Genomic DNA, 19,009 nt, shown 5'->3' on the forward strand with positions numbered 1-19,009 from the left:
GTCTTCCTGACCTGGGAACCTTACCCTCAAAATCGCCATGCTTCTGGGGCTTCCTGCAGACCAGCATGGGACTCCCAACCCCCCTGGACCCTCAGTCCCTCAGGATTCCCTACAGCTGCAAGGGGACCCAGGTGTCCAAGGGGCACCATAGACTGCCAGGACTCCAAAACTCACAGGGCCCCCTATTTCCCCCTGGGACTCCATTGTCCTCTGGCCCATTCCGGGACCCCTCCCTTGCACCCAGGACCACTCCAGGCTGCCTTTCTCCCCCCAGATTCCCTAATTGACCCTGAGACCCTGCCACTTCCCCACATTTTCCCCAGAACCCCCACTGTCCCTTTGGGAGCCCCAGTTGACCCAGTTGCTCCCAGGGTCCCATAGTTCCACCCTTAGACCCATCAGTTGCTCCCAGGACCCCCCAGTTTCCCCTTGGGCCCCCCAGATGCCCCATGATCCCCCCCCAGCCCCAGATGGGGATATAGGGTCTCCTCCCCCCTCCTCCTCTTTCTCCATTCCTCCTTCTGCCTCCCAGGGCCACCTGGCGATGCTGGAGCCTCCCAGACCTCAGTCACCCCTGGAGATCCCACAGACCTGGACAACAGGGTCCCCCAGGGGATTCCAGATGCCTGGATTCACCCTAGGGGAGCTTGACACATGGATCCATCCCTGAGGACCAAAATTTCTGCAATTGCTTTTCTTGCACTGGGTGTGGCATGTGCAAATGGGAACAGTCTAAAAACAGGACCACAGAGTTCTAAAAATCTGGATTATGCTGGAGAGAGAGATCTGGGGGTCATGGGCTTGCATATAGAAATCTATTGGCTTGCATAGAGACAAACTGGGTACTGGGCAGTGCATAAGCAGTCCAAAATGCAGTTCTGACACCTGCATTTCAACAGCTAGCACTAAGGGAAGGTCAGACTGCTACCTGTAGGAAAGCTTTCTCTTGATACTAATGTATCAAAGATACTCATGTATAATAATACCATTGTATGTCATGGCCACTACAAATGCCAAGTTACTTTCTTCTCTGTTTGCCTAAAAGCATTTTATCACATATTTACTTTTATACCACTGTATAACCCAGTTGACTACAATTTGGTAATTTGGCTAGATTGCTTCTACAGATTTTTTAGACATTAGGTCTGCAACAAAACAGCCAAACATAGAGGAAGAATGCTGTAGGATTCCTTGAAGAAGAGATTTAAAAAAAAGAAAAAGAAACCTTAAGACTGTGATCATGGTATCTCCAGTGCTCTGTGTTGCCTTTAAATGTACCTAGACTTATGTTAGAAAAAACAGCTACTAGAAAAATATGAAAAAACAGGCTGCCAACGCAGTACATGCCCATATCGCGTTGGTGCCTTTGGTCCCAAGCAATTGGTAAAACGCTTCCATCACCTGGGCTGACATTCCAGCTGTATTTAGATCTGCGGGGCTGTCAGTGCTGGTTATGGTTGAGGAGCCTGAGCTGCAATCTCTGGGCTGAAGCCCCAACCTGTGCTCCCCCATCCCACAGAGGCCGGTCCTGACCCCAGCAAGGACCTTCTCCTCTTGCACTCATCTGGTAACACCACAGAGCCACCGTGTGCTCATCCTGGAGGCTGCAGCTCACATTTCTCATCCAAGTAATTAATATTTCCCATTAGGAACACACTGTGTTTTTGTGAGCCCTGCATATATCTGTTGCTAACAAGTGGACTGGGGGGGTGAAGCGGGTGGAAATCACACTCGTTTTGGTCACAGGTTTCCCTCAGGCAGATGGTAGTGTGAAGCAAAGGGAGGGGGATGAAGCTCTTCCCATCCTGAATGCTGATTGGAGCATACGCAACTGGCAAAGGAGGGTGACAGAAAGATGCAGCCACCGGGCATGGGCTCTCCCTTCCTCTCAGACCTCTCGGGCTCTTTTCTTCTCTCTGCCCCCCATGGCAAGCGCTGGAGGGGCTCAGCGTGGCATGGAGCAGCCGAGGGCAGAAAAGGAGCTGGTTTGCTGCAACCCCACAGTGGAGGGCTTGCTGCGTGGTCATTTGCTTCCCTGTCCTCCAGGACCCTGACTCCTTATTGCATGCTCTGGCGCCGTTTGGGGGGGCTCAGGTGTACAGCAGCAGCTCGGACAGCCTCGCTGGAGCTCTAGCACAGAAGTCATCAGCTGCCAAGCACAAAATCCAGTTCCTGAGACTGTCCAAAGGGACTGACCCAGGGGAATGAGCCCTTACGGCTCACTGCAGGTTGGAGCTGACTGAGGGTCTCAGTGATGAGACGGCCAGAGTGGACCCTCCCAAGAGACTGAGGCACCTCTCAGGCCTTGCTGTCACTTTGGAGAGGAGGCTGGCAGTGCATCGGAGTGTGCCAGCATCCTCAGGGGTGATGTCCCATGCTCTGCACCGCCTACCTTGCCACCCCAAGCAGAAGAACCCATGGAAGTGGGGGCCACGAGCCCACACTCCTCACCCCAAAAGCAAAAAAGTAGATGGAGACAGGGGACATGTTTTTATTATATATGTTTACTTTATGTTTTTCTTCTATATTTCCTGCAAACAAGCAAGAAATCAAGCAGAAGTAGCAGAAGGCTTGTGTGGATGAGCAAGGAGTTCCTGAGTAAACTCAGACATACAAAGAAGCGTTCAAGAGATGGAAGCAGGGTATGATGGCTGATGGAATAGAGATGCTTTCCAGTCATTCAGAGATGGGGTTGGGAAAGCCAAGGCCGGCCTGGAGTTGAATCTGGCAAGGGATGTGAAAGGAAGATTTCTACAAGTACATAAACAAAAGGAATACTAGTGAAAATGTAGGTCTGCTGCTGACTCCCCATTCGGGGGCCCTGGTGACACAGGACCTGGAAAAGGCCAAGGTACTCAATGACTTCTTCACTTTTGTCTTTACTGGGAAGACACCTTCAGGAATCCCAGGCCCAAGAAATCAGGGGGAAAGTCTGGAGCAAGTAAGATGTACGCTTGGTGGAAGAGGATCTAGTTAGGGAATATTTAAGCAAACTGGACATACAGAAGTCCATGGGGCCTGATGGGAGGCACCTGCAAGTGCTAAGGGAGCTGGCCAATGTTATTGCAAGGCCACTCTCAATAATCTTTGATCGATCCTGGCAAATGGGAGAAGTGCCTGAAGACTGGAGGAAAGTAAATGTCACTCGTATCTTCAAGAGCAAGAAGGAGCACCCAGGGAACCACAGGCTGGTCAGCCTCCCCTTGATACAAGGTACAAAGTCCAGCTGGACACCAGTCACCAGTGGTGTTCTCCAGGAGTCAGTCCTGGGGTCACCCAGCTGCCAGGTAGGTCTGCAAAAAAGGACATGGAGATCCTGGTGGGCAGGAAACTGACCATCAGCCAGCAATGTATGGTCATGGTAAAGAATGCCAACAGCATCCTGGGCTGCATTAGGAGGAGTGTTGCCAGCAGGTCGAGGGAGGTGATCCTTTCCCTTCAGCACTGCTAAGGCCATATGTGGAGTCCAGTTCTGGGTTCCCCAGTGCAAGAAAGGCATGGAAATGCTAGACAGAGTCTATCAAAGGGCCATGAAGATGATTAAGAGACTGGAGCACCTCTCCTTTGAGGAAAGGCTGAGAGAGCTGGGACTGTTCAGCCTGGAGAACAGAAGGCTCAGAGGGGGATCTTATCAATGTATATAAATACCTGAAGGGACGGAATGAAGAAGTGGGAGCCAGGCTCTTTCCAGTGGTGCCCAGTGCCAGGACAAGAGGCAATGGGCACAAATTGACATACAGGCAGTTCCATCTGAACACAACAAAACACTTTTTCACCGTGAGGGTGACCAAACACTGGCACATGTTGCCCAGGGAGGGCGTCTCCATCCTTGGGAATATTCAAAACCCAACCAGACACTTCCCTGGGTAGCCAGCTGTAGCTGACCTTTCTTGAGGACCAGGTAATCTCAGGAGGTTCTGCCACATCTTGCCGTTGCATCTTAATGAGATGGCAAGAGAGGCCATCACATTGCCACCTGACTCAGCAAATCCTTTGTTTCCGCAGTGCCAGAAAACATCTTACCTCAATGGCAGCAAAGAGCGCCTGGTCAGACCACACTTATTAAGGTCCCACATCACAGTACCCCTTATCCTCACCCTCCTGCACGGGCACATTCTCCAAAACAATCCTCTAGTTGAATCAAGGGCCTCCCATAGGTTTGTGGCCTCTGAATTTGCCCAGAGCATGCAGACGCTTATCGAACCCACCCCAAACACTGTCACTGTTGCAGATGGGAGATGAACACATGGTGGGGCTGTAACCCAAGAGACCTTAGAGTAACCATGGCACTTGGGCACCCAGAAACTCTGTCCTTTAGCCCTAGATAAGGAAGCACGAACCTGTCTTTAACTGGCACTTGGGATCCTTGCGCTTCCCTGTGGGAAGGGAAGATGCAGATCTGGAGGCAGGAGCTGGCCCCAGGAGCCGTCAGGGGTTGCTTTCCCTACCACAGGGCTCTGCATGGGTTGTTCCAGAGATTCCCATGTTACTGCTTGTGAGAGCAGGCTGATGCCAGCGCCCTTGAGTCCTTTCCCCTTCTCAGAGTCTAGTTCGCTGAGCTAAGGAGTTTAGCTGGCCACATCCAAAGCCAGGTCCTTCACTGAAAAGGGCTGTTGTGAAAAAAGCTAGAAGTGAGGGCCTGCTCCTCCTTCCCCTGGAGAGCTGCTTTTAAGCTGCACCTTTACCACTGGCTACCTGGCAGCTGTGCAGCAGCTATGTCTGCGTGCAGTCTCGTTCTGCCCCTGGTGGGAACTGCTGACTTGGCCTCCAGGCTTGACCTCAGACCTTCCCTATCTCCACAGACATGCTGGGTCTGTGGCACCAGCAAGCAATTGACTGTCGCTGTCTCCGGACCAGAGTCTTATCCTGACTTTCTACTGAACATCCTACACAAAGAGGTCCCTGCTGCCCAGGACCCTGCGGGGCCTCTGGGGTGACAGGATTTGCAAAGGGACACAGGGTGCATAAGAAGGCAGTGGAGGGCTTGGCGAGCACCGGAGGGCATACGGAGGGCTCTGGCATGAAAAGGAAAGCAAATGTAGGACACCAGGATGAACTGCAAAGAAAATTAGGGACTCTAGGTGGCACCAGAAGGCAAACGGGGGAGTCTGAGGTGTACAGGAGAGAAATCAGAGGCTTCTGAAGGTGCACCTTCTTTTGGGTGCACCAAAAGGTAAATGCAGTGATTCTTAGGGGATGAGAGGACCAAATGGAAGCCTCTGCATTGCACCAGAGGGCAAATAAAAGACCGCATGGAGCATCGGAGGGCACATCAAAACCATTCATTCAATTCTGTGTGCATTCAGATCCCCTCCATTCCCCTCCAGGCGCTCCCTATTCTCCCACATGCCACTGTGGGCCCTTCCATTCCTTTCTGTGTGTGCTCAGGCTCCCTCTGTTCCCCTCCGTGGACCCTCAGTTACCCCCCATTCCCTTTTGAGTGCTTGTAGATCCTCTCTGCTCCTCTGCCTGTGCCTTGGAACCCCACAGCTCCCATCCATGAATGCTCAGACCCCCTCCACTTCCCTCTGTGCACCCTCCAGTCCCTGCTACCCTTTCTGAGTGCTTACCTCCAAACCATGCCCTCTCTACACGCTTTTGAATTCCCTCTGTTCCCTTCTGGGTGCTTCTAGATCCCCTCGGACTCATTCTGTTCACTTCCAAGCACTCTCAGATGCTCTGCATTCCTATCCAGCTGCTTTCATATCCTCTCTGTTCCCCTTGTTGTGCTCTCTTGGAACCCCTCTGTTGTCCTCCTTGCACAAACAGATCCCCTCCATTCCCCCCTTCTACACTCAGGTGTCCTCCATTTCCTTCTGTATACACCCAGATCTCCTCTGTTCCCCTCCTCACATACTCAGATCTCCTCTGTTCCTTTCAGTGTCTGCTTAGTGCTGACTTCTCCCCTCTATGCACGCTCACATCCCTCTTTTCGATGAGAAGTGCCCTCAGGTTCCCACTGTTTGCCCTCCATCGACATTCAGATCACACCTGTCCCTTCTGTGGGTGCTCAGTTCCTACAGGTTCCACCATCACATCCCTTCCAGTCCCTCTGTGCATGCTCAATTCCCCTCCATTTTCCCTCCATGCACACTCAGATCCCCCCCATTCTCTCTCTATGCACACAGGGTCAGGCTTTCTGCTTTCCCCTCTGTGCACGCTCAGACCTCTCCATTCCCTCTGTACATGCTCAAATCCCCATTGCTGCCCTCCCTCCGCCAAGTTTCATTCTGTTCCTGGGCAGATGCTTGCTTTCCTCTGTAGCCATCCATCCTGCATGACTAGTATCCCAAACCTAGTGCCCCAGAGACCACCGCTGTCTCAACTGGCCTACAGAAACCTTTTAGCCCGTGTCTTTCAGCAGGCCCATTCAGCTGTGTCGTTGCAGATCAGGACTGTGGCCCATTGGGGAATAGAGACCTCTCTTGCTTCCCCCAGATGGAGATCACCTCTGCCACAACCTTCCGCCTGCTGTCAAGCAGTCCAGAAAACGCCAGCCACTCCAAATACTGTCCCAAAACGGTCAGGCGCTCTGCGAGTCTCGGGGCTGCTCTGACTTCGCCACCAAGAGCTAGGCTGGGCTTGCCAACAGCACATGAAACAAGAACCAATTGACCTTGCAGCCCCTGCTCTAATGACGGGAGGCGGGGACGTCCCCAGTGTTTGCTCTCCACACTGGTTGGTGACTGGCATTCAAGTGTTTATTTACCAAGCTGCACTCTTCAAAGCTCCCAAATATGCTGTTCCCAGGGGAAATTCCATCCGAGGAGCTAAGCACTCACAGAAGAGACCATTCCAAGGACTCTTGCTGGCACAGGGATTATTTTCTTTGCAGCTCAGGAAGCTATGCACCTAGAACCACAGGCACCTTCATCTCAGCTTGTGTTTTCTAAGGGCACAGAGGAAACCCAGCCTGATTTCCTCCTCCAGGAGAAAGGAAGCCGGGAGGGGGGGTAGGACCCACTCAGCCCGCCCACTGCAAAGGGCACTACAAATGCCACTGTGAGACCTGCCACTCCACAGCTCTGCGCTCCAGAGGGCATTCCCGGGTGGACGCCATGGGTGAGTACTGGGCTGGGAAGCGAGGTGCTCCTTGCTAGCAATGGGAGGAGCACAGGTAGGGCAGCCCAGCAATAGGGAGAGGCTCCGTGCACTGGTCCTCGCACACCGAAGGGGAGCAGTGGCGTTGGTGCCCTCTGAGGGCATGCTCACCTGCCACCCCTTCGAACACCAGCACCTTGTGCCCTGCCTTCTGGCTCATCGCAGCCAGTCCCCTGCTTCAGGGGCCAGGAGTGAAACTGGGCTCAGTTGGTTGTTGGGTGCTTTGCTCCACCCAAAACTATCATCTCATGCATGACTTTTCAGGAGCTGGTCAAGGGGAAAAGGCAAGGTTGTCTACCTCTTGGGCAAAAGAGTTGAGGCCTTTTGGCAAGCTTTCCAGCGTGCAGGGACCAATCTGATGCTTCTCAGCATGCCTGGTGCACTCCTGCATTTCCCATGGTCGTGCAGTGCTGGAGCCATGGGATTTCCAGCCTCTGTGGAGGGAGGGTCATATTTCATCTTTTCTCCATCTTTTCCCATTCTAGCAGCCCAGTGCCTTCTGCTCCTTGTTTGTGTGCTGGTCTTGGCTGCCCCAGGCCACTCCATGCCTATACAAACCCTAAACATCTTCAAGAAATCTCCCTCCAACACTTCGGCGAGTGCTCTGAAGAAAACCAGTATGTAGCATCCCGTGGGCTTCACAGTGCTCTCACCAACCGCTTTCAGTTCCTTGGTCTGGGTCAGCCCTGGCTGGTGAACAGCCCCAGCTCATGCTCTGTGCCAGTGGAGGCTTGGTAAAATGACACTTGGGAGAGGGTGTGCTATGATGCCTCGGATCCAAAAAACACTTCCATTGCGTATACAGGCTGGGGAGAGGCAGTATCAGCCCCCGGCTTTGCTCAGATGGGGAGAGGAGCGCTGCACTGAACTGCAGTGGGAGGTCCTGCAGCAAGCAAGCTGAAGGCATGGGGAAACCAAACCTGCCAGCATGGGGGGATGCAGAGTTGTGTGCTCATGTACAGCCAGCTCTGGGTGGGGAAGGGCCCTACACCATCCCTAGCCCCGGCCCTGCTCCAGGATGGAGGATGGTGGATGTCAGGAGGTTTGCCCGATGCACGCTGCAGTGCTGTGTGTGTGCATGTGTGTCTGTGTGTATGCACCGTGCAGACTCGTAAGGGTGTCTGTGTGCTTGAAGGGGTCATTTTTCTCCTGTTCCCTCAGTCACGGGCAGGGGCAAGGTCCTCTTCACCTTCCTCCCCAGCGTGATCCTGTTTTAGTGACACAACCCCTTTTTCAGGAGACCCAAAGGAGCTCACTAGTGTCCATATCAGTCTCCTGGCCTGAAACCAGCATAGCCCAGTGAGTCTGGGGACTTTCACTGGGGCTGCCTGCTGTTAGATGTCCCATATGGAAGAGGAACAGAGAGCTGAGGCCAGCCCACTCTTACCTCCAGCCAAGCACATTCACCTCTCTGGGCTGGGACAGCTGAGTATCCCCTAGGTACTCTGGCCAGATGTCCCTCTATCTCCCACAGGGTGAAACGTGGTCTTGTCCTGTTGCACAGGCTTTCATTAAATCACCCTCTCTCCTGCCCCAGGTTGGCCCAAGGACTGCAGCGAGGTCCCCGCTGGCAGCCCCAGTGGTGTCTACATCATCCAGCCCACGGGACTGCACCCCATCGTAGTGTACTGTGAAATGAATGAGACGGACGGGGGCTGGACGGTCATCCAGAGGAACCGGCAGAGCACGGAGATCACTTGGACCGAGTCCTGGAGCACCTACAAGTACGGCTTTGGGAATGTGCACACCGAGTACTGGCTGGGCACCGAGTACATCCATCAGATCGCCAAGCAGAAGGTCTACCAGGTCAGGTTTGTCATCTGGGATGCGGCAAACAACATCAGGTTTGCAGACTACAACCTCTTCAGCGTGGAAGATGAGTCCCAGGGCTACCGGCTGAGGCTGGGAATGTACACAGGGACAGCAGAGGATGCCATGAACTCAGACAATCCCAGGAACATGCACAACAACATGAAGTTCTCCACAAAAGATCAGGATCAGGACACTTACAGCGGGAACTGTGCCTCCAGCTACGGGGGCGGGTGGTGGTACTCAGCGTGTTATTCTGTACGGCTGAACGTCAAGGGGGCCATAACGTGGGGCAGCCTGTGCAGTGGCAACTGCAAAGGCTCTGCCATCCTCATCAAACCAGCTCTGTACCATTAGTACTCCTTCCCCCTCCTGTCTACATTGGGCACATAGCCAGACCAGTCCCCTGCTGGGGCCTGTTTTCCTGGCTGGAGGGCCAGGGGTCAATAGAGTTGTTTCTGTATCTCAAGAGCCATTTTCTTTTCCTCTTCTCTTGAGAAGTAGCAAAGCTCCCTGCTTTGTCTCTGGCCTTTCACTTGTGGTGTTTTTTTTAGGGACCATTGTTAGAACAAATCTTTATAAACGCTGCAGTTTCCAAGTATGTTCCTTCTGGGGATAAAACTGTGCTCAGAAACCTAAAACCCTCCTGATCCAGCAAGGTCTTATTCTCTTTTTGCTTTGCGGGTATAGATGACTTCAGCAGAAAAATATCAGTCATCCCTAGCTAACGTGATCTAAGCTGCTCTAAGTCCAGGCAGGCCATGTACGCACCATATCCCTGCTGTAGTCTGTGTTCATCCTGCAGAATAAAATTGCTTTCAGAACCTGCACAGACATGCACAAATGTCCTTCATTTGTTTTGGAACTTCTTGCAGCTGCAGTTTCTTGCCAGGAGCAGACCTGAGGCTCCTGGTATGGCAAGAAAGGACTTTCAAAGGGAAAATTTTTCATAAGACTCAAATGAGGAATTAAAGACAAAACTTTCACTTAAAGAAGAGAGTGGGTTTCAAGGTGGGGATCTTTCGAGAAGGGAATGCGGTACCGCATGGCCAAGAGCAAGCACTGAGGGTCGGAGGGAAGCATCAGCTCAGTTCAGCCCTACCAGCCATGACCTGGAGCTAACCAGAGACAGCAGGCCAGGCCAGCATCATCCTGCCTTGTTAACCCTGTGAATGCTGGCCCAGGCCTTGGGAGGAAACTGGAAGAGAGGACACAGAAAAAAGGGACACCAGCACTGCAAGGGCACACGGCACTGCCTGGCTAGGATACCTGGGAGAGGGCTAAGAGCTGAGGCAGCCTGACATGGCAGGGATCCCAGAAGTTCAAGAGGCCTGGACCAGCTTTGGTCCATATGGGCTTGCGCCAGTGTGGTGATGTCTCTGTGCACTGGATAGCTCAACAGCAGACCTGGTACCTGTGATGTGGTCTCCCAGTGCTGAGCAGAGGGAAATGATGTCGGGCTGGCTGCGCTCTTGCTAAGACAGCCCAGGATGCAGTTCACCTTCAACACTGCAAGGGTGCATTGTTGACTCCTGGGCAAATTGCTGTTTACCAGGAACCCCAAGCCCTTTTCAGCCAAGCCTCTCCCCTCCAGTTAGGTTGTACATCCAGGCTGGAGTGCAAATGACTTTTTAAACCAGCAGACATATCTCTCAGTCCAGAAGTGCTACTCTCAAGTCAGCTCAAACTGGGAAGCCTTTTTTCAACCAGCAGCACCCTCATACATTCACCTCCCCACACATCAGGGCTGCAGGCTCACAGATGCCTGCAGGGCAGCCAAGGCTGCCTGTGCAGCCTCTTCAGGAACACAGCACTGCCATAGCTCTGCAGGGTGCCCTGGGACCTCAGTCACAGATCTTGGCCTGAGAGTCCCAAGTTGTTCAGCATTCACAGCCACAAGCCTTCCTCGAACTCAGGTTTTCTTCCAAAGGCAGAGGAGAGGAACCATGGCTTCTTTCAAGCCACAGTTCAAACTTCCCTCTGTTGCAAAGAGATCCACAGCCACATTCCCCCTCTGCAGCAGAGTACGATGGGACCGACTTACCCATATCTCTCACAGCCTCAGGGAGCCCGCCACCCTCTCCACACTCCAATCCGTGGTGGTTTCTTCCCTTTCCCAACACAGAGCAACCACCCAGCCGTGGGCAGGGACAAACTATGGGCGAGGGTTTTGCAAGCTACTGGGCTTTGCTGGCCCTGTTGGCAAATCGTAGCCTTACAGCCACAGTTCAGTGCACAGTGGCTGGAACAAGCCATTGGAAGCAATATTGTGTCCAGAGACCTAAGAACCAAACCACGGACAGAATTAGGTACAACAGCTGTACTCAGATGTGTACAGCAACCGTACCATAGGGAGAAAAGCTCATGTTGCAGGCTGATGTTGGGGACAGTCAGCAGCAGGGAGAGTCAGTGTCAGGCCTTTCACCATGGAACATTGAAATATTTCAGAAAAAAAAAGAAAAATCAGCACAAAACCCCTGCATGCCACACCAGCTCTGCATCAGCTCAGCCTGGGAGCAGAATCAGCTCCCCACCTGACCTGGCCCAGCACTGCCCGAGCAAACCATCTTGAATCCAGCAGCCACCACACCAGTCCTGGGGAAGGTGAGCTCTGGATTTCCCAGGGAGATCTGGCATCCCTTGGGCAGGTGCATCTCCTTGCCCAAGAGAAGACGTGCACAATACACCTACTTTCCCCCAGGTCCACCACCCCAGAGGCTGGACAGAGTGATCCCCACACACTTATGTGCAGTGTCACGGCGGCAGGTAGACACAAGGCAGCAAAGTCTGGCTCCAGGGTTTATTGCAGCTGATTTCTCCCACCGTGGGTAGCAGAGCTGTGGGGTGTATGGGGCCGGGGGAGGGAGCAGGGCCTGAGCAAAGCAAGGATGATACACCGATTGCACAGGGAAGGGAACTTGCACTGTCTCCCCCTCCCTGGGACAGGAGTGAGCGCACCCACCCCAAACCAGTGCCTGCGTCCCAGTGCCAGCCAGCACCGTGGCACTGGGCAAAGCTGCCTGCGTGCCCGGGCTCCGGGCAATTGCTCCTGAGCCCCAGAGCCGCTGTGTTTCAGCTGGTGACGGTGCGGGAGATGCAGGCAGCGCAGGACATGCACCGGGGCTGGCACGGGGCTGCTGGCAGGCACTGGAATGGGGCACTGAGCTGGGGACGGTGGCACTCCCGCAAACTCCCGGGAGGCTGGGTGCTGCAGCACGGTCAGCACACGTCTGTGGGTTTGACCAGGATAAGGGAGGATGAGCAGTCGCCATTATCGCAGAATCCTGGCCAAAGGATGTGTTTTTTGGCATTGAGCAGGATGTTCTGGCACTTGTCATACCACCAGCCCCCGTAGCTGTTGGCACAGTTCCCGCTGTACTGGTCCTGGTCCTTGTCGGTTGTGCTGAACTTCATGTTGTCGTGTATGCCCCCCTTCTTGGGGTGATAGCTGGTCAGATAGTCATCCCCATCACCAGAAAATCGGCCCAGCCTCAGCGGGTACCCACTGGCCTCACTCTCCACCCTGAAGATGTCATACTCGGCGTAATGGGTGACGTTGGCTTTATTCCGCACAATGAAGCGGACCTTGTAGGTGCCCTGCTGCGTCAGCAGGTGCAGGTACTCAGTGCCCATCCAGTGATCACCCTGCACGTTCCCGAAGCCGTACTTGTAGGTGGTCCAGGATTGCTTCCACGTGAGCTCAGTGTCATGAGAGTTTCTCTGGACAACAGTCCAGCCCTTGCCTTCGGTGTCCATGTCGCACCACACCACCCGTGGGGGAGATCCTGCCGGCTGGATGACGTACACCCCGCTGGGGCTGGTCTTGCGGAGATGGCTGCAATCTGCAGGGAACCCTGTGACAGCAGCAGTGTCAAACAGAGGGTGGGGTGGGAGAGAGAAGGATCACATGAGTCTGTCAGGGCAACAAGAAGCTCCTGTAGGGGAGTAAGGACTCAGGACAAAAAGGGCTGGTTTTATCTGTGGTCTACTCCACAGTGTAGAGTGGCTTTCCTACTGGCTCATCCACAGGGCAACCGAAGGTCTCCAAGACAGTGGCTCCGGTAAGAGCCCTAGGCTCTGTTTCTCATGACTTGCTATTTCGTTTGGAGCCTTCTAATGCATCTGGACAAGAAAAGAGGGGGAAAAAATAGTCCAGATGCCAGTGATGTCCTCCAAGTATATCTGACCCTCACACAAGGCCCTTGATATATTGAGCTGCAGCTCTTGCAAGGATCAGAAGTGTCCAAAATGCTCCACTGGATGAGGATATGTAATAAAAATTTATGTTTTCCCTGGGGGTCATGACATTGCAAAAGAAGGCTAAGTTCTACCTTGATCTCATAGGGATCTCTTCCCCCCACTTGTTGTAGTTTATCTGTGAGCAGGACTGATTTATCATGACTTACTTGCCAAACTAATTTGCTGTCTAGTTTGCTTTTCTTGTTTTGTGTCTGATTAGGGACAATTTGCTGTGGGTAACTCCAATTCAGCCCATGAAATTCTGTTTTTCTCGGGTGCATGGGTCTTGCAGGGAGTGTAACCCTCCCTTGCAGGGAGGAAGGGAGTACTCCTAATCCAACAAGAGCTAAAAAATAAAAAAAAATTGCTGGGAGGATCTCTCCTAGAACTGAAGTGCAAAAAGACACAAGCACCACAGAGCAATCCTGCCAAGTTATGGTGTTGGGGCAGAAACCCCTTGGTTTCAGCATGGAGCCACCAAGGGGGTGAGGATGGCTGAACAGGTGTTGGGCTGCTTACCTTACAAGCCATGGCCCAGGGGTTGGTTTGTGAGGAGTTCTTGTGTTGTGCATCTGCCTGGGTGCATGCTGGCCTTCCTAGCACTTAGCAGACCTGAGAGTCGGTCAGAGCTGACTAGGGAGACCCTTTCTTGCTCTGTGCCTTGGTGCCCAGCCAGTGCCCCCCACCCACTCCGTACTCACCACCGCGGGAGCTGGCAATGGGTGCTGCTGGGCCAGCACTTGCACAGAGGAGAAGCATCGCCACCACTGTGGGTAGGAGGACAAGGTCCCCACGGAGCCAACTTGTCCCAGCCTGGAGCCCTGGGGAGAAAAGGGCCCAGAACCATTAGGATCCCTGGGCAGCCCCCTCTGCCCCTGCCAACAGCCCCTGGGCAGCTCGGACCAGGGAAGGCAGAGCCACAGGGCACCGGCAGGAGCAGGGGGCTCCCAGGGTGGTGGGAGGCTCTGCCTCTGCAGTGCTGAAGTAAGGTGAGAAATGGCTTTGTCACCCTCCTGATCAGCCCCTTCCCTGCACCAGACAGCAACCTGCAGATCTGTTCTTAGAACTTACAGCCCAAGAGTACCTAAGAGAGGACAATGACACAGCTAGATCTGGGGAGAGTAGTTTGCCAGGGGGGAGGGATCACAACAGTTCTTTTTGAAGTAATCATGCTTAAGCCACTCCAGCCCAATGACAGCTAGTGGGAAACCAGATCCAAAGGATGGGTCCTATTGCACAGATACCAGCTCCCAAGAAGACAGGAGGAAGTCTCCTGGGCCCACACAGTGACACAAGCCCAAACCCTCTGTGCTGGCCCCCAGCACACCCCTACACCCTGCACAAGCTCAGTTACCAGGGGAGATGCCATCATGCCTGGGGAAGGAACCCTGTGCAACCACATGTGCCACATGCATTGGTCAGGAAGGGAAAGGACCGAGTTGAAATCTAGGTCTCCACATTAACCTTCCTTGACAGGACATGGGAAGACGGGCATAGGTAGCCTGGGGAAAGCAAAGGCTGGCACCAAGCATGTGTGTAGTTTGGTGCTTTGGTCTTGCGCCCTTTCTGCTACCAGGGTGCCGGGCAGCATGCATATCACCCCGGGAAGATCATGGCTGCTGTCCTGCTAATCATCTTGTGCCTTTGTATACTCACCCCAGTCAGGTCTTGTTTGAGCCCAGCACCACACATGAATGCAGTGTGCTGCTGGGAAGATAACTCACCCATCACAACAGCACGGCTGAGCAGAGAGCAGGAACCCAGTGGTGCACCCTCCCGTGCCGAGCTTTCCACCGTGACTTTATAGGCACTGCACACACCCACTTGTGTTCACACTTGTTATTTGTAGAGGCACAAGGAGGCCCTTGCAGATTGTGACTCGAGCAGTTTTCAGATCCCATGACAACACGACTAAACCCCCTGAGGGGAGGGAGGCATGCCCTTCCAGACGGAGAAGTACAAAATAATCCCCTTTTCAATTATTGACTCTCTCAGCTACAGAAACACTACATGTGAATTGCCCACTTGGAGCAAATTCTGGAGAGCCATGATCAAACTGAAGTGGAGAGACCCAGCTTTTTAAAGACATACACACAGAAACTAGCAAAGGAGGAGAGATTAGGTGACCTTGGAAAGATGAGGATAGGTCCTCAAGAAACGTGCCTGCTTGCTAACTCTCCACTGGCAGGTTTCAGGATCAATGAGTTAATTCATTGGGCTGGAACCAATAATGTCTAGCAGCCAGAAGTCACTGCATACACGGTGTCCCCTGGCACCCCAATCTGCATGCTCTGAGTAGAGGGCAATGGTTCCAGGTAACAAGCAGGTGCCTGTGGGTCCCTTTGCCATTCTCCTTCCCAATCCCTTGTCTTTGGCCTGGTGAGACCCTGCAGATCCCCCCCCAGCCCCAGCAATGTCGACCAGGGGTTGCTCCCTCTACAGGAGCAAAATGCTCTCAGGACAGGTTGTTTGGGAGGGCTGTTCTTGGTGCCAGAACGTGCAGATATAGCTTCATCAGTTTGTCAAGCCAATTTTAAGAGGGCAAAGTTGTGGCCCTTCTACTTTCTTCTGTTGGTTTCAGTGGCCTACTGACCAGATGCCTTCTTCATGGCACAGCTCTAAACTTGATGTTCACAGCAAGCCAGTGCCAAGGGGAGGCTCCCACCAAACTTTCTATACGGCAGGAGCCCACATTGGGCAGTGCAACTTGCAGGTCTGGATGGACAGCGGCATCCAGACCTCTCCGAGGTAAGGGATCCCTGGATCAACTTCCATCTGCACTCTTAGATGTCACCCCTGCTTGCTTGGTTAGAGGTTGGGAGCCCTTGTCTGCAGCCTCATTTGGCTTGGGAGAATCATAAAAGCAGCACTCCCAAGTCTACGGAGGGAGGAGGGCCCAATCTGCCCTGGGAAGAAGGACCCCAGGCAGAGGGGCCATGTCCCCTTCCTCTGCGGGCAAGGGAATTGGGTGACTTGGTGGCTCCCATGGGCTGCTGCCGGAGCTAACACCAGCACTGAGCAATGCGATGCCTCGGGGCATAGTGGGGTACCTGTGCCAGGGCTGCCAGGCAGGCTGCTGCTGGTGAGCCACCACTGGGACCACTGCTGGCAACAGGGCTGCCAGATGCAGTGGGAACAGGGGCCCATAAGAACGGATAGATGTGGTGCTCGAGGACATGGTATAGATGGACTTGGCAGTGCTGGGTTAACGGTTGGACTCAATGATCTTAAGGGTCTTTTCCAACCTTGACTATTCTATGATTCTATGATTCTATGATTCCATGGAGAGGAAGGCCTCCCCTGCCCCTGTGTGCAGCAGGCTGCACAGCGCTGCTCCGAATAGATGCAAATGGTGTTTCCTTCAAAGAAACTGTGTCAACAGGACAGCTTATCTACAGTCCAGCAGAGACCCTGGTTTTAACTTTAGCTCAAATATTCCAGGTGTCTTCAAAGCTATCAAACAAAGGTTTTCTAAACCATGCTGACGTGGGACCTCTTTCTAAGAAGGCAGCTGCAAGAGGATCTCTGAGCAGATACAGGCTGGAAGCAGAGCTGAGGACAACAACCAGTGGTTGCACTCCAGAGAGGCAGAGCAGGGGACACTGTGCAGGACTCAAGGGAGGAGAAGGAAGGCGTGAGCCAGCAATCTGGGAGCAGAAAAGGATGGCTGCTCCCCATGGGCGGGCAAGTCAGAAGCCAAGGGTGAACCCCGAGGAAGCAATGCCCTTGCTGGTGGAGCTCTGTCCTGCTGGGTCTGAGCACAGAGGCAGAGCTGAGTGTTGGCAACAGCTCCAAGCAAGGCAAGCAGTCAGCTGGCCCAAGATCCTGGACAAAAGGACACAGTGCAAAGGGCAGGGCTGGAGATAAGCTACAACATGGATCTGAGTGGTCCATCCAGGAAATAAGCTATCTACAGTGTAGGTCTAAGATCCATCCAGAAAATAAGGCCAGAGAGGGGACTGGAGGCCAGTACTCATACAGTGTGGCTTAGGTTAGGACTGAAGGCCCAGGGCCGAGCTGAAACAGGACTCGTGGGCCCAGATGAAGGTCCCAGGTGGGACTGGCCACCAGCCATTAAGGCTTACTGGTGCAGTCAGGGCCATGACAGTAGCAGTTAATCCTGAAAGAGCAAATCACACCAGCCTGGCTGGCTGTATGGGTCCCCCATGCTCCATAGGCCCTCAGGCTTTTGCTATAGCTCTTTCAGCTCACAAAGTGGCTTCTCAAAGCACATTCTGCTGCGGCCAGCTCTGCATCTTGCACAAGGCCTGGCACCATGGCTGTGCTCCTGCAGAAATACAGATGCATAAGGGTTGGGGAGGGGGCTCTTCAGAGAAACGGAGAAACACAGGGTAACCAAGACCAGGAGGACCTCTGAATGTCTCTGGTCTGATCTCGAGGCCAAAGCAGGGACAACTTAGAATGGGTTGCTTAGGGTTATGTCTGGGTCAGTTGTGAATATGTCAAGGAATGGAGGTCCCACAACTTCTCTTTTTTCTTTTTTCAGTCTTTGAACACCCTCAAGCTGAATTTTTTTTTTATCTAATTCTAATTTCCCTCCCTTCCCTTATGTTTGTTGCCTGTCATCCTATCCCCGTGCATCTCCAAGAACAGTCATAGAATCACACAGGGTGATATTTAGGTGATATTTAGAATAATTTAGGTTGGGAGGGACCTCTGGAGGCCATCTAGTCCAACCCCTGCTCAAAGCAGATCTAAAAAAATCAGGTCCTTGTCCAGTCAAGTCTTGAACATCTCTAAGGACAGGAATCCCACAGTCTCTCTCTGGGCACCTGTTCCAGTATTTGACCAACCTCATGTTAAAAAAAAAGCCCCTATTTCTAACTGGAATTTCCATGTTCTAACTTAGATCCATTGCTTCTCATCGCACCACCATGCACCTCCTTGAACAGTCTGGCTCCATGTTCTCTGTACCCTCCCATGAGGCATTTGTAGTTAGCAATAAGACCTCCCTGCTCTTCTGCAGGTGGAGCAAGCCCAGTTCTCTCAGAATCTCCTGACACGTCCTGAGCTCCAGGCCCCTGACCAGTCTGGTGGCCTCTGCTGGACTTGCTCCAGTCTGTCAATAGGTTTCATATAATGAGGGGTCCAAAATGAGACATAGTGCTCTGAGGAGCCTGACTCCGTCTGCTCTCCACCCTCCCACCAGGTAGCTGTAGGCAGCAACAAGATCCCATCTCAGACTTCCCTTCTCCAGGCTGAACAAGCCCATCTTTCTCAGCCTGTCCACATATATCGTGTGCTCCTGCCTCAACTGTCTTGGTGGTCTTGGCTGGACTCCTTCTGGAGTTTTAGTTGCTGTTGTGTGTGGGGGAGCCCCACACAGGACACAGCCCTCTGGCTGTCGTCTCACACGTGGGAGTGAATAATCCCTTCCCTCACCCTCCTGGCTGCATTTTTTCCAGATGCAGCCCAGGCTGCAGCAATAAATAGATCTGTGCCATAACTGTGGCTTTTTCAATATCAGACATATACAGAGCAGGAGCTGGGCCCCGGGACGCAGGTGAGGTTTCAGAGAAATCCCCTCTATGGCCTTCCCCCTGCCTGCTTTGTACATCTTAACACAAACACCAGCCACAGCCTCCTGGAAAAGTTGGCCGGGGACTGGAAGGTGTTGGTAAAGCTCTGCTGAGGGTTGCTGCCTGCCTTTGCTTGCATGTGCTGTTGAGCAGAAGCAGCAGCACAGCAGGGCATGCACAGGAGCCTCCATGACCAGGCAGCCACACTGCAAGCGAACAGCCTGTGACAAAAGCCCAGCCTGCTCCTCTGCAAGCTCTGGCCATCTTGTGCTGTTACCGGAAAGCGGCAAAATAATTCACTCTCTGAAACTTAATTTTGG

The 19,009-nt window shown here is 53.2% G+C and overlaps 2 protein-coding genes across 2 annotated transcripts; one reads left to right on the forward strand and one right to left on the reverse strand.

The window, feature by feature from the left end:
• Window positions 1–7,058: 7,058 nt before the first annotated feature.
• On the forward strand, window positions 7,059–9,267 carry LOC309598010 (fibrinogen-like protein 1-like protein; the record flags this gene model as incomplete). Its single annotated transcript, XM_082328098.1, has 3 exons — window positions 7,059–7,062; window positions 7,587–7,718; window positions 8,639–9,267. The coding sequence occupies 3 exons, from the start codon at window positions 7,059–7,061 to the stop codon at window positions 9,265–9,267; spliced, it is 765 nt and encodes a 254-aa protein (XP_082184224.1).
• Window positions 9,268–12,129: 2,862 nt separating this feature from the next.
• Window positions 12,130–13,920, reverse strand: LOC309598253 (fibrinogen-like protein 1-like protein; the record flags this gene model as incomplete). Its single annotated transcript, XM_082328657.1, has 2 exons — window positions 13,851–13,920; window positions 12,130–12,764 (listed from the first exon to the last, which is right to left on the reverse strand). The coding sequence occupies exons 1-2, from the start codon at window positions 13,906–13,908 to the stop codon at window positions 12,130–12,132; spliced, it is 693 nt and encodes a 230-aa protein (XP_082184783.1). The 5' UTR covers window positions 13,909–13,920.
• Between the last annotated feature and the right edge of the window lie 5,089 nt (window positions 13,921–19,009).

Source organism: Platalea leucorodia (assembly GCF_965183815.1).
Source record: "Platalea leucorodia genome assembly, chromosome: 16".
Taxonomy (NCBI): domain Eukaryota; kingdom Metazoa; phylum Chordata; class Aves; order Pelecaniformes; family Threskiornithidae; genus Platalea; species Platalea leucorodia.